The 15,579-nt window shown below is 34.4% G+C and overlaps 1 protein-coding gene across 1 annotated transcript in view; it reads right to left on the reverse strand.

The window, feature by feature from the left end:
• The window catches only part of ADAM2 (ADAM metallopeptidase domain 2), a 101,279-nt gene that overhangs the window by 62,927 nt on the left and 22,773 nt on the right, over window positions 1–15,579 (reverse strand). Inside the window, exons 5-7 of the mRNA XM_086380424.1 lie at window positions 14,633–14,709; window positions 10,855–11,023; window positions 6,381–6,437 (exon numbers count right to left, since the gene is read on the reverse strand). Coding sequence (XP_086236550.1) covers window positions 6,381–6,437; window positions 10,855–11,023; window positions 14,633–14,709 — 303 coding nt within the window. The remainder of the gene's footprint in view (window positions 1–6,380; window positions 6,438–10,854; window positions 11,024–14,632; window positions 14,710–15,579) is intronic.

Genomic DNA, 15,579 nt, shown 5'->3' on the forward strand with positions numbered 1-15,579 from the left:
AAGGAAACACAAGTCTTAAATGATACATTAGATGAGATGGATCTCATTGATATCTTCTGGGAATTCCATCCAATGCAGAAGAATACACATTCTTCTCAAGTGCACGTGGAACATTCTTCAGGATAGACCACATCTTGGGTCACAAATCAAACCTCAGTAAATTTAAGAAAATTGAAATTATGTCAAGAATTTTCTCCAACCACAACGTTATGAGACTAGATATCAATTACAAGAAAAAAACTGTAAAAACACAAACACTTGGAGATTAAATAATATGTATCTACAAAACAACTGGTTACTGAAAAAATCAAAAGGGAAATAAAATTTCTAGAAAAAAATGACAAGGAAAGCATGACAACTCAAGACCTATGGGATGCAGCAAAAGTAGTTCTAAGAGGGAAGTTTACAGCAATACAATCCTACCTCAAGAAACAAGAAAAAGCATCGAATAGACAACCTAACTTTATGCCTAAAACAACTGGAAAAAGAACAAACAAATCCCCAAATTAGTAGAAGGAAATAAATCATAAAAATCAGAGCAGAAATAAACATAAAAGAAATGCAAGAATAGTAAAGATTAATAAAGCTAAAAGCTGGTTCTTTGAGAAGATATACAAAATTGACAAACCTTTAGCCAGACTCATCACAAAAAGAAGAAAGAGGAAGCAAATCAACAAAATTAGAAATGAAAAAGGAGAGGTTACAACAGACAATGCAGAAATACAAAGATTTATAAGAGACTATTATGAACAATTATATGGCAATAAAATGGATAACCTGGAAGAAATTCTTAGAAAAGATCAATCTTCCAATACTGAACCAGAAAGATACATAAATTATGAACAACCCAATTACAAGCACTGAAATTGAAGCTGTGATCAAAAATCTCCCCCAAAAGCCCAGGACCAGATGGCTTCACAGGAGAATTCTACCAAACATTTAGAGAAGAGCTAGTGCCTATCCTTCTAAAACTGTTTCAAAAAATTGCAGAGGAAGGAACACTTCCAAACTCATTCTACAAGGCCACCATCAGCCTGATAACCAAAACCAAAGACAACACAGAGAAAGAAAACTACAGGCCAATATCACTGATGAACATAGATGCAAAACTCCTCAACAAAATTTTAGCAAACAGAATTCAGCAACACATCAAAAAGCTCATATACTATGATCAAACTGGGTTTATTCCAGGGATGCAAGGATTCTTCAGTATACAGAAATCAGTCAATGTGACACACCATATTAATAAAGTGAAAGATAAAAACCATATGATCATCTCAATAGATGTAGAAAAAGCCTTTGACAAAATTCAGTACCCATTTATGACTAAAACTCTTCAAAAAATGGGCATAGAAAGAACCTACCTCAACATAGTGAAGACCATATGTGATAAGCCTACAGCAAACATTATTCTCAATGGTGAAAATGGAAAGCATTCCCTCTAAGATCAAGAACAATACAAGGGTGTCCACTTTCACCACTATTATTCAACATAGTTCTGGAAGTCCTAGCTATAGCAATCAGAGAAGAAAAAGAAATAAAAGGAATCCAGATCAGGAAAGAAGAAATAAAGCTCTCACTGTTTGCAGATGACATGATACTATACATAGAAAACCCTAAAGATAGTATCAGAAAACTACTAGAGCTAATCAGTGAATTTAGCAAAGTTTTAGGACACAAAATCAATGCACAGAAATCACTTGCATTTCTATATACTAACAACAAAAAATCAGAAAGAGAAATTAAGCAATCAATCCCATTCACCATTGGAACAAAATAATTAAACATCTAGGAATAAACTTACCTAAGGAGACAAAAGAACTGTACACATAAAATTATAAGACACTAATGAAAGAAGTCAAAGATGAAATAAACAGATGGAGAGATATTCCATGTTCCAGAGTTTGAAGAATCAATATTGTGAAAATGACTATACTACCAAACACAATCTACAGATTCAATGTGATTCCTATCAAATTACCAATGGCACTTTTCACAGAACTAGAACAAAAAATTTCATGGAAACACAAAAGACCCTGAATAGCCAAAGCGTCTTGAGAAAGAAGAATGGAGCTGGAGGAATCAACCTTCCTGACTTCAGATTATACTACAAAGTTACAGTCATCAAGACAGTATGGCACTAGCACATAAAAAGAAATATAGACCAATGGAACAAGATAGAAAGCCCAGAAATATACCCATGTACCTATGGGTACCTTATTTTTGACAAAGGAGGCAAGAATATGCAATGGGGCTAAGACAGCCTCTTCGATAAATGGTGCTGGGAAAACTGGACAGCAGCATGTAAAAGAATGAAACACCATACAGGAAGATAAACTCAAAATTGATTAAAGACCTAAATGTAAGACCAGAAACTATAAAACTCTTAGAGAAAAATATAGGTAGAATACTCGATGATATAAATCAAAGCAAGATCCTCTATGACCCACCTGCTAGAGTAATGGAAATAAAAATAAAAGTAAACAAGTGAGGCCTGATTAAACTTAAAAACTTTTGCACAATAAAGGAAACTGTAAGCAAGGTGAAAAACAACCCTCAGAAAGGGAGAAAATAATAGGGAATGAAACAACTGACAAAGGATTAATTTCCAAAATGCACAAGCAGCTCATACAACTCAATACCAGAAAAAAAAACAACCTAATCAAAGTGTGGGGAAAAGGCCGAAACAGAGTCAGACATAACTAAAGTGGCTTAGCACACACACACAGGCACACAACCAATAATCAGCCATGAAATTAAAAGATGCTTGCTCCTTGGAAGGGAAGCTATGACAAACCTATGACAAGCCTAAACAGCATATTCAAAGGCAGAGATATCATTTTGCTGACACAGGTCCATATAGTCAAAGCTGTGGTTTTTCCAATAGTCATGGACAGATGTGAGATTGGACCATAAAAAAGGCTGAGTACTGAAGAATTGATACTTTTGAATTATGGTGAGGAAGAAAAGTCAGTCAATACATGTCAACACCGAAGTACATCATTTGTTAGAAATATATATGACAAAGATTTTGAAGCAGCCTTTGTAAAATGATGAAAACAAATAATTAAAAATATTCTTCATGGAAGTGAAATCAGCAAAAGGGAGAACCAGAAAACACCAAGCCTTCGTTTTTCTCTGGAAATATCAAAAGACAATCAGAAAATGGTTGATATGATAACCCCATTGGAGCCTCTGGAAAACCTATGGAAAACATCCAAAGATCTACAGCAGCCAAGCCAATGTCCAACCAAGAAAAACCCACCTTGAAAATGACAGGAAATCATGTGGCATTTACTCTCCTATGCCCTACTTCCTCTCCAGCATGGCATTATTTAGTCTGGAGGAAAGGCCCATCTGTTCCCCAATTTCCTCTCTTATACCAGGTGGAGCAGAGATCTTATTTGCAATTTTCTAACCTATCTGGAAGGTGTCCAAATGATTGTTTTCTGTGTCACCTAATCCAGTTTTTAGGTAGCAAAAAGGGGTGGTCAATGCTTGTTAAAACTTCAAGGTTATGACAGACCCACAGATACTTGGAACAAGAGATTACAGGTGGAAATATACAGATATAAAGCCCTGAAAAGAAGCTGGGGTGAGATTTTTTGGAAATTGAGATATTGAAAAGCAGCCATGTATATAGTGAATCCCACAGGCCAAGGCAAGACATATGGTCAGAGAGACCTGAGAACATCTTAAACTTTCACCACATGGACTAAGAGGTAACCCAGCTAATCAGTGAAAGGCTACCCTGACATAGAGCCAGTCCCAAAAAATGGTTTAAAAGGTGGTTATTTTTTTAAAATGCTGAATTTTCAATAAAAATCACAAGATACCTTAGTCAATTTGGGCTACTATAACAAAAACACCATAAAACTTGGTTTCAAACAACAACCATTTGTTTCTCACAGTTCTGAAGGCTGGAAAGTTTAAAGGTTAAGTCTCCAGCCACAGACATCAATTCTGTGTTGATGAGAACGTGCTGTGTCCTCACATGGTAGAAGAGGTGTCCTTTCTTTTATAAGGGCACTAATCCCGTTCACGAGGGCTCCACCTTCATGACTTAAGCCATTCCCAAAGGCTGCACTGCCAAATAACATCACTATGTGCATGTTCTTGCTTCTTGCTCAGTTGCTTCAGTCATGTCAGACTCTTTGTAACTCTATGGACTGTAGCCCACCAGGCTCCTCTGTCCATGGGATTCTCCAGGCAAGAATACTGGAGTGGGCTGCCATGCCCTTCTCCAGGATATCTTCCCCACCCAGGGATAGAACCCATGTCTCCTGCAGCTTCTGCACTGCAGGCAAATTCTTTACTGCTGAGCCCCTGGGGAAGCCCCACCATCATTATTCATCAGTATACATGTGAACAGAAAAGAAACATTCAGTCTATATTATAAGGCAAACTAGCAAACAACAACAAAAGCGTAGCTCAAGGGAATGAAATAAATTGGCAGAAACCAGTCCTGAGAACTTGGAGACTTACTAGACAAAGTCCCTAAAACGACTGTCTAAAATATGCTCAAAGAGCTAAAGGAGATGAACATGTACACACAGCTTTATTTTGAATGGATAAACAACAGGGGATTACTGTACAGCACAGAGAACTCTGCTCAATGTCATGTGGCAGCCTGGATGGGAGGGGAGCTTGGGGTAGAATGGATACATGTGCATGTATGACTGAGTCAATCTGCTGCACCTGAAACTATCACAATATTGTTAATTGCTTATACTCCAAAATAAAATAAAAAGTTTTTTTAAAAAGCTAAAGGATAAAAAGAATGAAGTGAAGTCAGGAAAATGATGTATGAATAAAATGAGAATGGCAACAAAGATATAGAACTATAAAAGAAATCAAAAAGAATTCTGGCATTGAAAATGCAATAACTGAATTAAAAGTTGAGTAGATGGATTCAACAGCAGATTTAAAGGAGCACAAGAAAGAATCAGTAAACTTGAGAATAGGATAATTGAAATTGTTGAGTCTGAGAACCAAAAAGAAAAAAGAAAGGGGGGAACTTGTGGGATACCATTATGTAGTACAATATACAAATAAAGAGAATCCCAGAAAAAGAAGAGAAATTATCTAAATAATGGCCAAAAGCTTGTCAAATTTGATGAAACACATGAACCCACAAATCCTGGAAGCTTAACAAATTCTAAGAAGGATAGAGCCAAAGGGACTCACACCAAGACACATTATAATCAAATTATCTAAAGCTAAAAACAAATAGAACACTAATATTGAAGACAATAAGAAAAAAGCAACTAACCATGTAAAAGGGATGATAATAAGATTACTAGCCAATTTCTTAGCAAAAACTGCAGGGGCCAGAAGACAATGAGATGCTATATTTAAAGTACTGAACGCAAAATGGAAAAGGCATCTTGGAAGACAGCTTGGCAATTTCTCACACACACAAAACACCAAACAAACAAACAAAAAGACTGTTATCATATGATGTAGCAATCATGCTGCAGGATATTTACCCAAAGGAGATAAAATATGTCCATGAAAAAACGTGTGCAGGGATATTTGCAGCAGCTTGATTCATAACTGCCAGAATGTGGAAGCAACTGAGATGCCCTTTAGAAGGTGAATGGATAAACAAACTGTGGTATATACAGACAATACAATGTTATTAAGTTCTAAAAAGAAATTAGCTCTAAATCCATGATAAGGCAGGTGGTAAAGTTAAATGCATGTTACCAAGGTAAAGAAGACAATCTGTCATGGCTACAGACCTCACATTTCAACTATGTGACATTCTCAAAAAGGCAAAATTATCGAGATAGTAAAAAGATCAAAGGTTACTAGATGTTACGAGTATGCTGCTACTGCTGCTACTAAGTCACTTCAGTCGTGTCCGACTCTGTGCGACCCCATAGACGGGAGCCCACCAGGCTCCCCCATCCCTGGAATTCTCCAGGCAAGAACACTGGAGTGGGTTGCCATTTCCTTCTCCAGTGCATGAAAGTGAAAAGTGACTGTGAAGTAGCTCAGTTGTGTCCGACTCTGAGCGACTCCATGGACTCCTCCATTCATGGGATGAATCCCAAGCACCTCTGTCCATGGGATTCTCCAGACAAGAGTACTGGAGTGGGTTGCCATTTCCTTCTCTGGTTATGAGTATGAGAATGATGAATAAAAATTACTCAGAAACTATTCTGTATGTAACAGATGTTTTCATTTATGTTAATTATATAAAATGAAAAATAAACTAATAGAGATATGATTTTCTATTTACTACTGATACCAGAAATTTAAATTCATTAAAGCAGAAATTATTATCTTGTGTTAAAAATTTATTCCAACATTTTTTATAACCTCCCATTGCTAATATAAATTAACATGAGACAAATAAATGAAGGTATACTTACCAAATCTTTTTCAACTACAATATGCATTTCTATATACTGAGAGAAGTCTGGAAGAGGCTAAAAAAATCACAAACAGGTAAAAATTGAAGAATTATTTAAATATTTTAAGTAATATCACTACTTCACAAATTCAATGTTAGAAATTCAATTTTATATATGAAAATAGTCACTTTCAGACTATTGTCTTTGTTGCCTCTTTTGCATCTGTTCAATCAATTAATTTACTCAGAAAATAATCAGCTAATTTACTCAGAAAATAACTTTACCTTCCATTGGTATAGGGCTACTCACTTGATTCTCTGCTCTGAAGGACATCTTCCCTTGATCACCATTATATGTGAATTTGCATTAGTTTAATGATTTCATCATACATTATTATGTGTTATGATTTTATTTGTGACCTTGAAAGAGTAAGGGCACCTCTCTGTTTGGAGGGATGGACTTTCATCTGAAGATAAAGCTAATCCTTGTATAAATGACCTCAGAAAAATGTGAGCAACAGAGAAACAAAATGACTGAGTTTCTTAAACTGTGTCATAGATGTCTCAGGATGTGGAATCTGGTTACAGTGTCATCACAGACCATGGTGGTTAACTTCAGCACAAATGTGAGGCCCAATGGGCTTATGATCTGTCTGATTTACACCCTGCCAATTTCTAGGGACAAAGTAATACTTGTTTTAACTACCATTAGTAAAATATTACTTGTTTCCATCATTATTTTTATATGAATTTAACCTAGGAGGAATATACTAAGGAAAACTTATGAGACAGTCTTTGTGGACACTGCAAGATTGTAGTGTATTTAACTCAAAATAGTTACTAATACCATCAACAAGCAATGGACAAATATATAGAAGCAGAAAAGAGAATCAAATTTCAAAAATTGAGAAAACATTTATTATGCTTAAAGTCTGCATTTTTTTTTCTTCTTACACTGATATTTAATTCCTTGAAAGTTCAAAACTATCACATTCTACTTAAACCATTTTCCTTAACATAAAGAGGAGCGATAAAGAGGGAATAACTAATCTGGGACTTAGCAAAGATGAGAAAAGTGAAGACTATAGTAATTTAAAGGGAGAAAGTTAATAAGGTCATTAAAACAAATTCAGGGATGAATGATTATTCATTTTTTCCACCTTTAAAAATTCTTTTAAAGCCTTGAAGACTTGTTTTTTTTTTTTCCAAAACAATGCAAATGAAATCCCCTTACAGTCTAACCGATTTATTATAATTTCCATCCAAAGGTAAGCACCAAATGTTTCATGATAGTTTTGCTTATAGGACTCCATCCTGTCATTTAGGATGAAACAAGGAAAAGACACTACTTTACTGGAGGATAAACACAAGCATTTATATTAATGTGTTAGGGTTATATTAATGATTTGAAGGATTCAAAGTCATTTCTTTGTTTTAATCAATGTAAGTTGCTACTGATGCTGCTGCTTGGTTGCTAAGTCGTGTCCGACTCTTTCGTGACCCCATGCTGCAGCCTGCCAGGCTCCTCTGTCCTCTGTCCATGGGACTTCCCAGGCAAGAATACAGGAATGGGTTGCCATCTCCTTCTCCAGGGGACTTTCCTGACTGAGGGTTCGAACTGTGTCTCCTGCATCACTTGGATTGGCAGGCGGGTTCTTTACTGTTGCATCACCTGGGAAGCCCAGCATGAGGGTTAGCTGACTCACATTTCCTGAAGCAATCCTTATTTATTTTCATCTTTGGGATAAGGACTGATGATATTTATTTGATAATAATTTATTCATTTATTTTCTGGACAATAAACTTTCAAGAGAAAAGATACATTGTCTATTTTAGAAACACAATTAGAAATTTAAGACAAAAGTGCATAAAATAATGCCAAGAAATGTGTGCATTGGAAAGGTGGGCAGGTGCTAAGATTTCAGAAGACCTCAAAAGCTATTTTATTTAGTAAAAGAAAGTAGTCAATAAAGAAAACCAATTTCTTGGATATGTGTTATATGAGGTTGATACCAATTACCTGAAAATTTGCTTTGGTAAAGTAAACACTAAAGAATTGGATCTAAGGAAGAAGACTAGAGAACACTGCTAAGTAATCCAATTGCAATATATTTGGACTAAAGAGTTAATATTAGAGGATGCCAAAGATCACTGGTAAGAATATTCAGGGAGTGAGAAGGGCATGAAGATGTTGATAGATGACAGACAATACAGATAGAAAAACATGTAAGTAGGTAGATAGATAATGTGTGTGTTTGTGTATTTTGTTTAGCTTGGGCAATTATCATGTGCTACATAAGCTCAATAACCAAGAAAAAATGGAATGAGAGTGGGAGATCTATAAATTACTGTAGATAAAGCCATGAAAAAATATACAAGATAATATATAAGACAAACAAAAACCTGAGACTTAACACAGGAAATACTGGAGAAGGAAATGGCAACCCACTCCACTGTTCTTGCCTGGAAAATCCCATGGATGGAGGAGCCTGGCAGGCTATGGTTACTGGGGTCGCAAAAAGTTGGACACGACTGAGCAACTGAGCACAACACAGGAAATATCATTATCTAGAATATGAATGTATAAAGAAAAGAGAGAGAAGGTGATACATAGAGAGAGGCAGGAGAATTTTATCAGAGAGTAAAGTGAGTTGAAAATTCTGGGGAGTTTTTATGTTATTTCACCATTAACATTATACTCCATGGTAGTGGACTGAAACAACACGGAATCAACACAATCTCAGCTTTCATTTTCGGGAAATGAAAATAAGTGAATGCTAACATTTATTTGGAAATTGACAGCATCAAGAATAGCCAAACAATCTTGAAAAACAACACTACTGAAGGATGTACGCTTACTAATTTCAGAACTTATTTCAAAAATATCGCAGTAAATAAAAAGTGACTCTGGCATAGGAATAGACATAAAGATCAATGGAATATTATTGCATGTGCAGAAATAACCCCTAAATCTATAGTCAACTGATTTTGAAATAAAAGGGCTGGGCCATGAAAATTCAGTGAATAAAAGATGAGTTTCTTCAACAAATGGTGTTGGGAAAACTAGATATGCATATGAAAAATGATGAATTTAGAGCCCTTCCTCCCTTTTTACAAAAAATTAAATTAAGTTGGATCATATATTGAAATGTAAGAGATTAAAGAATAAAACTTTTAGAGGAAATATGAAATAAATTTTGTAAATCTGGTATGATAGTTAATTTTATCTGTGAACTTGACTGGGCCACAAATGCCCAGATATTCGTCCAAAAATTATTCTGGATATTTATGTGAAAATAATTTTGGATAAGATAAACATTTAAATTGGTGAACTTTCAGTGGAGTAGATTATCCTTCATAATATGTGTGCACCTCATCGGGTCAGTTGAAAGTATTAACAGAACAAGGACTACCTTGTAAGCAAGAATGTACACATTGCTGTATTTAAAATGGATAACCAACAAGGACCTACTGTATAGCACAGGAAACTCTGCTCAAAGTTATGTGGCAGCCTGGACAGGCAGTGGGGAAAGTTTTGAGGAGAATGGTAACATACGTAAGTATGGCTGAGTCCCGTTGCTTATCCACCTGAAACTATCACAACATATTAATCAGCTATACTCCAATACAAAATAAAAAGTTAAAAAAAATTCCTTCCAACTGACTGCCTTTAGACTTGAACACAACTTTTCCATGGTCTCCAGCCTGCCAGTATGCAGTCTACTTTAAATTTTCTCATTCTGTATTTATATCAAATATATGTATATGTGTGTATCCATACATGCAGACACACACATACATACATCTTGTTGGTTCTGCTTTTCAAAAGAAATGTTTGTCATGAAAGACACCGTTTTAACTATTGTAGCTGTGGAGCTGAGATTGTTGAAAACCAAACACAGAATCTCACTGTGTGAGTGAATGGACTGCAACACAGGTTGAACATCTACCCTCACAGGGTGTCTACTGAAAGAAGTAAGATCCTAAAAATTGGAAAGTGGGTGTATGAGAAACTCTGATGAAGCTGGAGTCATTAACCTTCTAAACTCTGGTGAGTCTTTGTTGAATGAAGAAGTCTCTCCATCTCTGGATAAGGATATAAGGACAGTATAATGGCCTACCCTAAGGCAGTTGCCATAAAAGACAGTTGTGATTCTTCTCAGGATCCTAGATAGGTGTCGTCAGTATTTATGTGAATGTCACTCATGCTTGTTTTATCAGAATTCAGACATAATGGATATGGAGAAAGGAGTGCATCTGCAGACAACAAAGGTCCATATCATGGGGGAAAATGCCATTAATGGTGGAAAATGCCAGCTTGGAGTTCTGCAAAACTGAGTGACTAGTTTTGAGGCTTACAACACAAGCTCTGAAGTGTCTGATATGTCTTACTCTCTCTCAATAATTTGTAAGCAACTGGTTTATCATAAAAAATACATTGTTTATATGGCTGCATAGTAATAACTACATAGTTTACTCAATTGATCACTCACCTCTACATTTTGTATCTTATAGGGCTTTTCTCTTAGCTCAATTTCTCTCTCAGTATATACAGAAGAACTTGAATCCCTAGGTTTTATTTGATAAACCATATGTTCAAAACCAATTGAAGGCTCCAAGGGCTCAATTCCATAACTTACATTTTCAAACTGTAGTAAGCCCCTACAAATTCCAAAAAGTAAGCAAATAAATAAAATAATTCATTTTTCTTAAAGTCAATAAAATGAAACAATCAGTTTTTTAATAGTATGTAGATTATTTTCAGTCTTAGCCTTGGGTGGTGAAGTAGGAAAACATTACCAAGAATCCACAGATTTATTGAGTGGAATGAGTAGTAGTAATGCTGTTGGCATTTATCTAGCTATAATTAATACTAATGGTTTCCACATATACTAAAAATAAACCCTTAATTCAGGAGGGGAGTAGGAGACATTGCAACAGTTTTTATACCATGCTTTTCTAATGACAGTTTCTCATAATAAGCCATGCCTCACTTTAAAACTTTGCAAAGATCAATGAAACTAAAAGCTGATTCATTGAGAGGGTAAACAAAATTAATAAACCTTTAGCCAGACTCATCAATAAAAAAAAAGAGGACTCAAATCAATACAATTATAAATGAAAAAGAAGTTATAACTGACACTACAAGTTGCTACAAACAACTATATGCCAATAAAATGGACAACTCAGAAGAAGTGGACAAATTCTTAGAAGGATACAGGTTTCTAAGAGTGAACCAGAAAAAAATGGAAAATATGAACAGAATAATGACAAGTACTGAAATTGAAACTGTGATTAAAACTTCCAAACAAAAGGCCAGGGACGGAAAACATAGCAGGTGAATTATTTCAAGCATTTAGAGAAGAGTTAACACCTATTCTTCCCAAATCATTCCAAAAAAATTGCAGAAGAAGGAACACTCCAAAGCTCATTCTATGAGGCCAAAGCCAGACAATGACGTCACAAATAAAGAATATTAAAGGCCAATATCACTGATGAACATGGATGCAGAAATCCTCAACAAAATACTAGCAAACAGAATCCAACAACACATTAAAATAATCATACACCATGAACAAGTGGGATTTATCACAGAGATGGAAGGATTCCTCAACATATGTAAATTGATCACTGTGATATGCCACATTAACAAACTGAAGAGGGAAAGTCATATGATCATTTCAACACACACAGAAAAAGCTTTGACAAAACTCAGCACTTATTTATGATAAAAAACACTCCAAAAAGTGAACACAGAGGGAATATACTTCAACATAATAAAGGCCATATATGACAAACACACAGCAAACATCATTCTCAACAGTGAAAAACTGAAAGCATTTCCTCTAAGATGGGGAACAAGACAAGGATATTCACTCTCACCACTTATATTCAACACAGTTTTGGAAGTCCTAGCCAGGACAATCAGAGAAGAAAAAGAAATAAAAGGAGTACAAACTGGAAAAAAAGTAAAATTGTCCTGTTTGCAGATTAATGGTACTATACACAGAAAATCCTAAAGATACCACCAGAAAACTACTAGAGCTCATTAAAGAACTTGGTAAAGTTGTAGGATACAAAATAAATACACTAAAATCTCTCGCACTTCTATACATTAGCAATGCAAGATCCAAAAGAGAAATAAATGAAACAATACTTACCATCATATCAAAAAGTACCAAGTAACTAGCAATAAACCTACCTAAGGAGGCAAAAGACCTGTACTCAGAAAGCTCTAAGATATTGATAAGAGAAAGCAAAGATGACACAAACAGATGTAGAGATATACCATGTTCTCAGATTTGAAGAATCAATATTGTCAAAATGACTATACTATGCAAAGTAATTTACAGATTAAATGCAATTACTATCAAATTCCCAGTGGCATTTTTCACAGAATTAGAACAAAAAAATTTTAAATTTGTATGAAAACACAAAAGACCTTGAATGGCCAAAGCAATCATGAGAAAGAAAACTTGGGCTGGAGGAATCAGGCTACCTGACTTCAGAATATACTACAAAACTACATTCATCAAAACAGTATGGCATTGGCACAATAATAGAAATATTGAAACTGGATAGAAATTTCAGAGCTAAACCTATGACCTATGGTCATCTAATCTATGAAAAGGAGGCAAGATATACAATGGAGAAAAGACAATCTCTTCAATAACTGGTGATGGGGAAAAGAAAACTGGACAGCTATATGTAAAAGAATAAAACTAGAGTACTCTTTAATGCCATACACAAAAATAAACTCAAAATGAATTAAAGACCTGAATATAAAACTGGATTCTATAATACTCTTAGAGGAAAACACAGGAAAAACACTTTCTGGCATAAATTAAAGCAAGATCTTTTTTGATCCACCTCTCAGAGTAATGAAAATAAAACCAAAAATTAATGGAACATAATATAACTTAAAAATTTTGCACAGCAAAAGAAATCATCAACAAAACAAAAACATAAGCTCACAAAATAGGAGAAAACATCTGCAAGGTATTAATCTTTTAAATATATAAACAGTGCATGCAGCTCAATATCAAAAAGCACAACAAACTAATCAAAAACAGGGGTGGAAGATGTAAACAGACATTTTTCCAAAGACGATATACATATGGCACATGAAAAAAATGTTTAATATCACTAATTATTCAGATCAGTTCAGTGGCTCAGTTGTGTCCGACTCTTTGCAACACCATGAATTGCAGCATGCCAGGCCTCCCTGTCCATCACCAGCTTCCGGAGTTCACTCAAACTAAAAAATGTTTAATATCACTAATTATTAGAGAAATGAAAATCAAAACTACAATGAAGAACCACCTAACACTATCCAGAATAGCCATAATTAAAAAGTGTACAAATAAATTATGCTGGTGGAGGAAAGGGAACCCTCCTACATTGTTGGTCAAATTATAAATTGGTACAGCCACTACAGGGAACAGTATGGTAGCTCCTTAAAAACTAAAAATAGAGCTACCATGTGACATAGCAATCTGACCCTTGGGTAGATACCTGGAGAAAAGCATAATTTGAAAAGATATATGTGACCCAATATTCATTGCAGCACTATTTATAACAGCCAGGACATGGAAGCAACCAAAAGTCTACTAACAGAGGAATGAATAAAGAATATGTGTTACATATCTACATTGAAAGATGTATATAAAAAGGATATAAAGGCCATAAAAGCCATAAAAAGATGAAATAATGCCATTTGTAGCAACATGGATGGACCTAGAGATTGTCATAACTGATTGAAGTTGGTTGGAGAAAGACAAATATTATCTGATACCACTTATATGTGGACTTTAAAAAATGTTACAAATGAGCATATTTACAAAACAGAAATAGTCACAAATGTAGAAAGCAAACTTAGGGTTACCGATGGGGATGGGTGGAGGGAGGGATTAAATTGATAAATGCGAATTGACACATATACACTACTATATATAAAATAAACAACCAATAAGAACCTCCTGAATAGCACAAGAAACTTTACTCAATACTCTGTAATATTCTATATAGGAGAATAATCTAAAGAAGATTGGATATATATATATATATATATGTGTGTATATATATAGATATACACACACACATGTACCCGACTCACTTTGCTGTATAGTAGAATTTAACATAACTTTGTAAATCAACTGTATTTCAATAAAAATTTTAAAAATAAAAATGAAACTTCTGAATATAATTTCTAAATTTGACAATTATTTCTTAAAAACTCCATTTTGCAACCATAAAATTATGTATCACAACCTGAGTCCAGTACACGTGCTGATGATCGCCATAGAATTCGGATAACCTTCAATATATCCTTGGTAGTAGCAAAAGTTCTGAAAAATAAAGAAAAACATATACATTTTTATTAGAATACTTCATGTTAAATATATTATTCTCAAATATTTAAAACATATATACATATACTGTATGCATCAAACACTTACTATTTCCGAGACAGATGTATAAGATTATTTGATGGACATTTAACCTCAGTTTTCCAAAATTGTGCCTAAAAGTTTCTAAGAATAAGTACATTTCCATGATCTTTTCTATTATAAATTAAACATGACAACCCCTATCATTAGAGTCAAGGAAAAATTCATCAAAAACTTATTTTTTCAAATTCTTCTGACTTATTTTTTCGAGGTAAATATAAAAATATAAATAAATCCAAAACCTTCCAAATTTATTGAATTAAAAATTACTTTATTATAATGGCAGAGTAGATTATATTGGATTATAAATTCCCAAATATACTGAAAAACTAATTCACACATTTTGAAAGCTCAATGAATTCAGAGTACAAACACAAAGAGACCCATAAACAGATGCATAAGCAAAAACATTAAAAATCAAAGAATCAAATCTTGAAAGCAGCATGAGAAAACTAATTACCTTAAAAGAGAACTCCAGTGATATTTGTATCAGACTTCTCTGTAGAAACTACAAAGTTTAGGAAGCAGAGGGCTAACATAATGTACTTAAAGAAAAAAAAAATTACTCAAGAGTTCTATATCAAGCAAGGCAATGTTTAAAAATAAAATAAATTGATTTCCATATGAACAAAAACTTTGAGAATTTGTTATTACTTGCCCGGCCTTACATGGAATACTTAAGGAAATTCTTCAGGTTGAAAGTAAGTGATCTCAGATAGTAATTCAAATCCACATAAAATTTCAGAGAACTCAAGAAGGTTACTATGT

The sequence above is a fragment of the Bos grunniens genome, chromosome 27, assembly GCF_055505025.1.
Source record: "Bos grunniens cultivar Pamir isolate PY7600 chromosome 27, Bosgru_T2T1.0, whole genome shotgun sequence".
NCBI classification, from domain to species: Eukaryota; Metazoa; Chordata; class Mammalia; order Artiodactyla; family Bovidae; genus Bos; species Bos grunniens.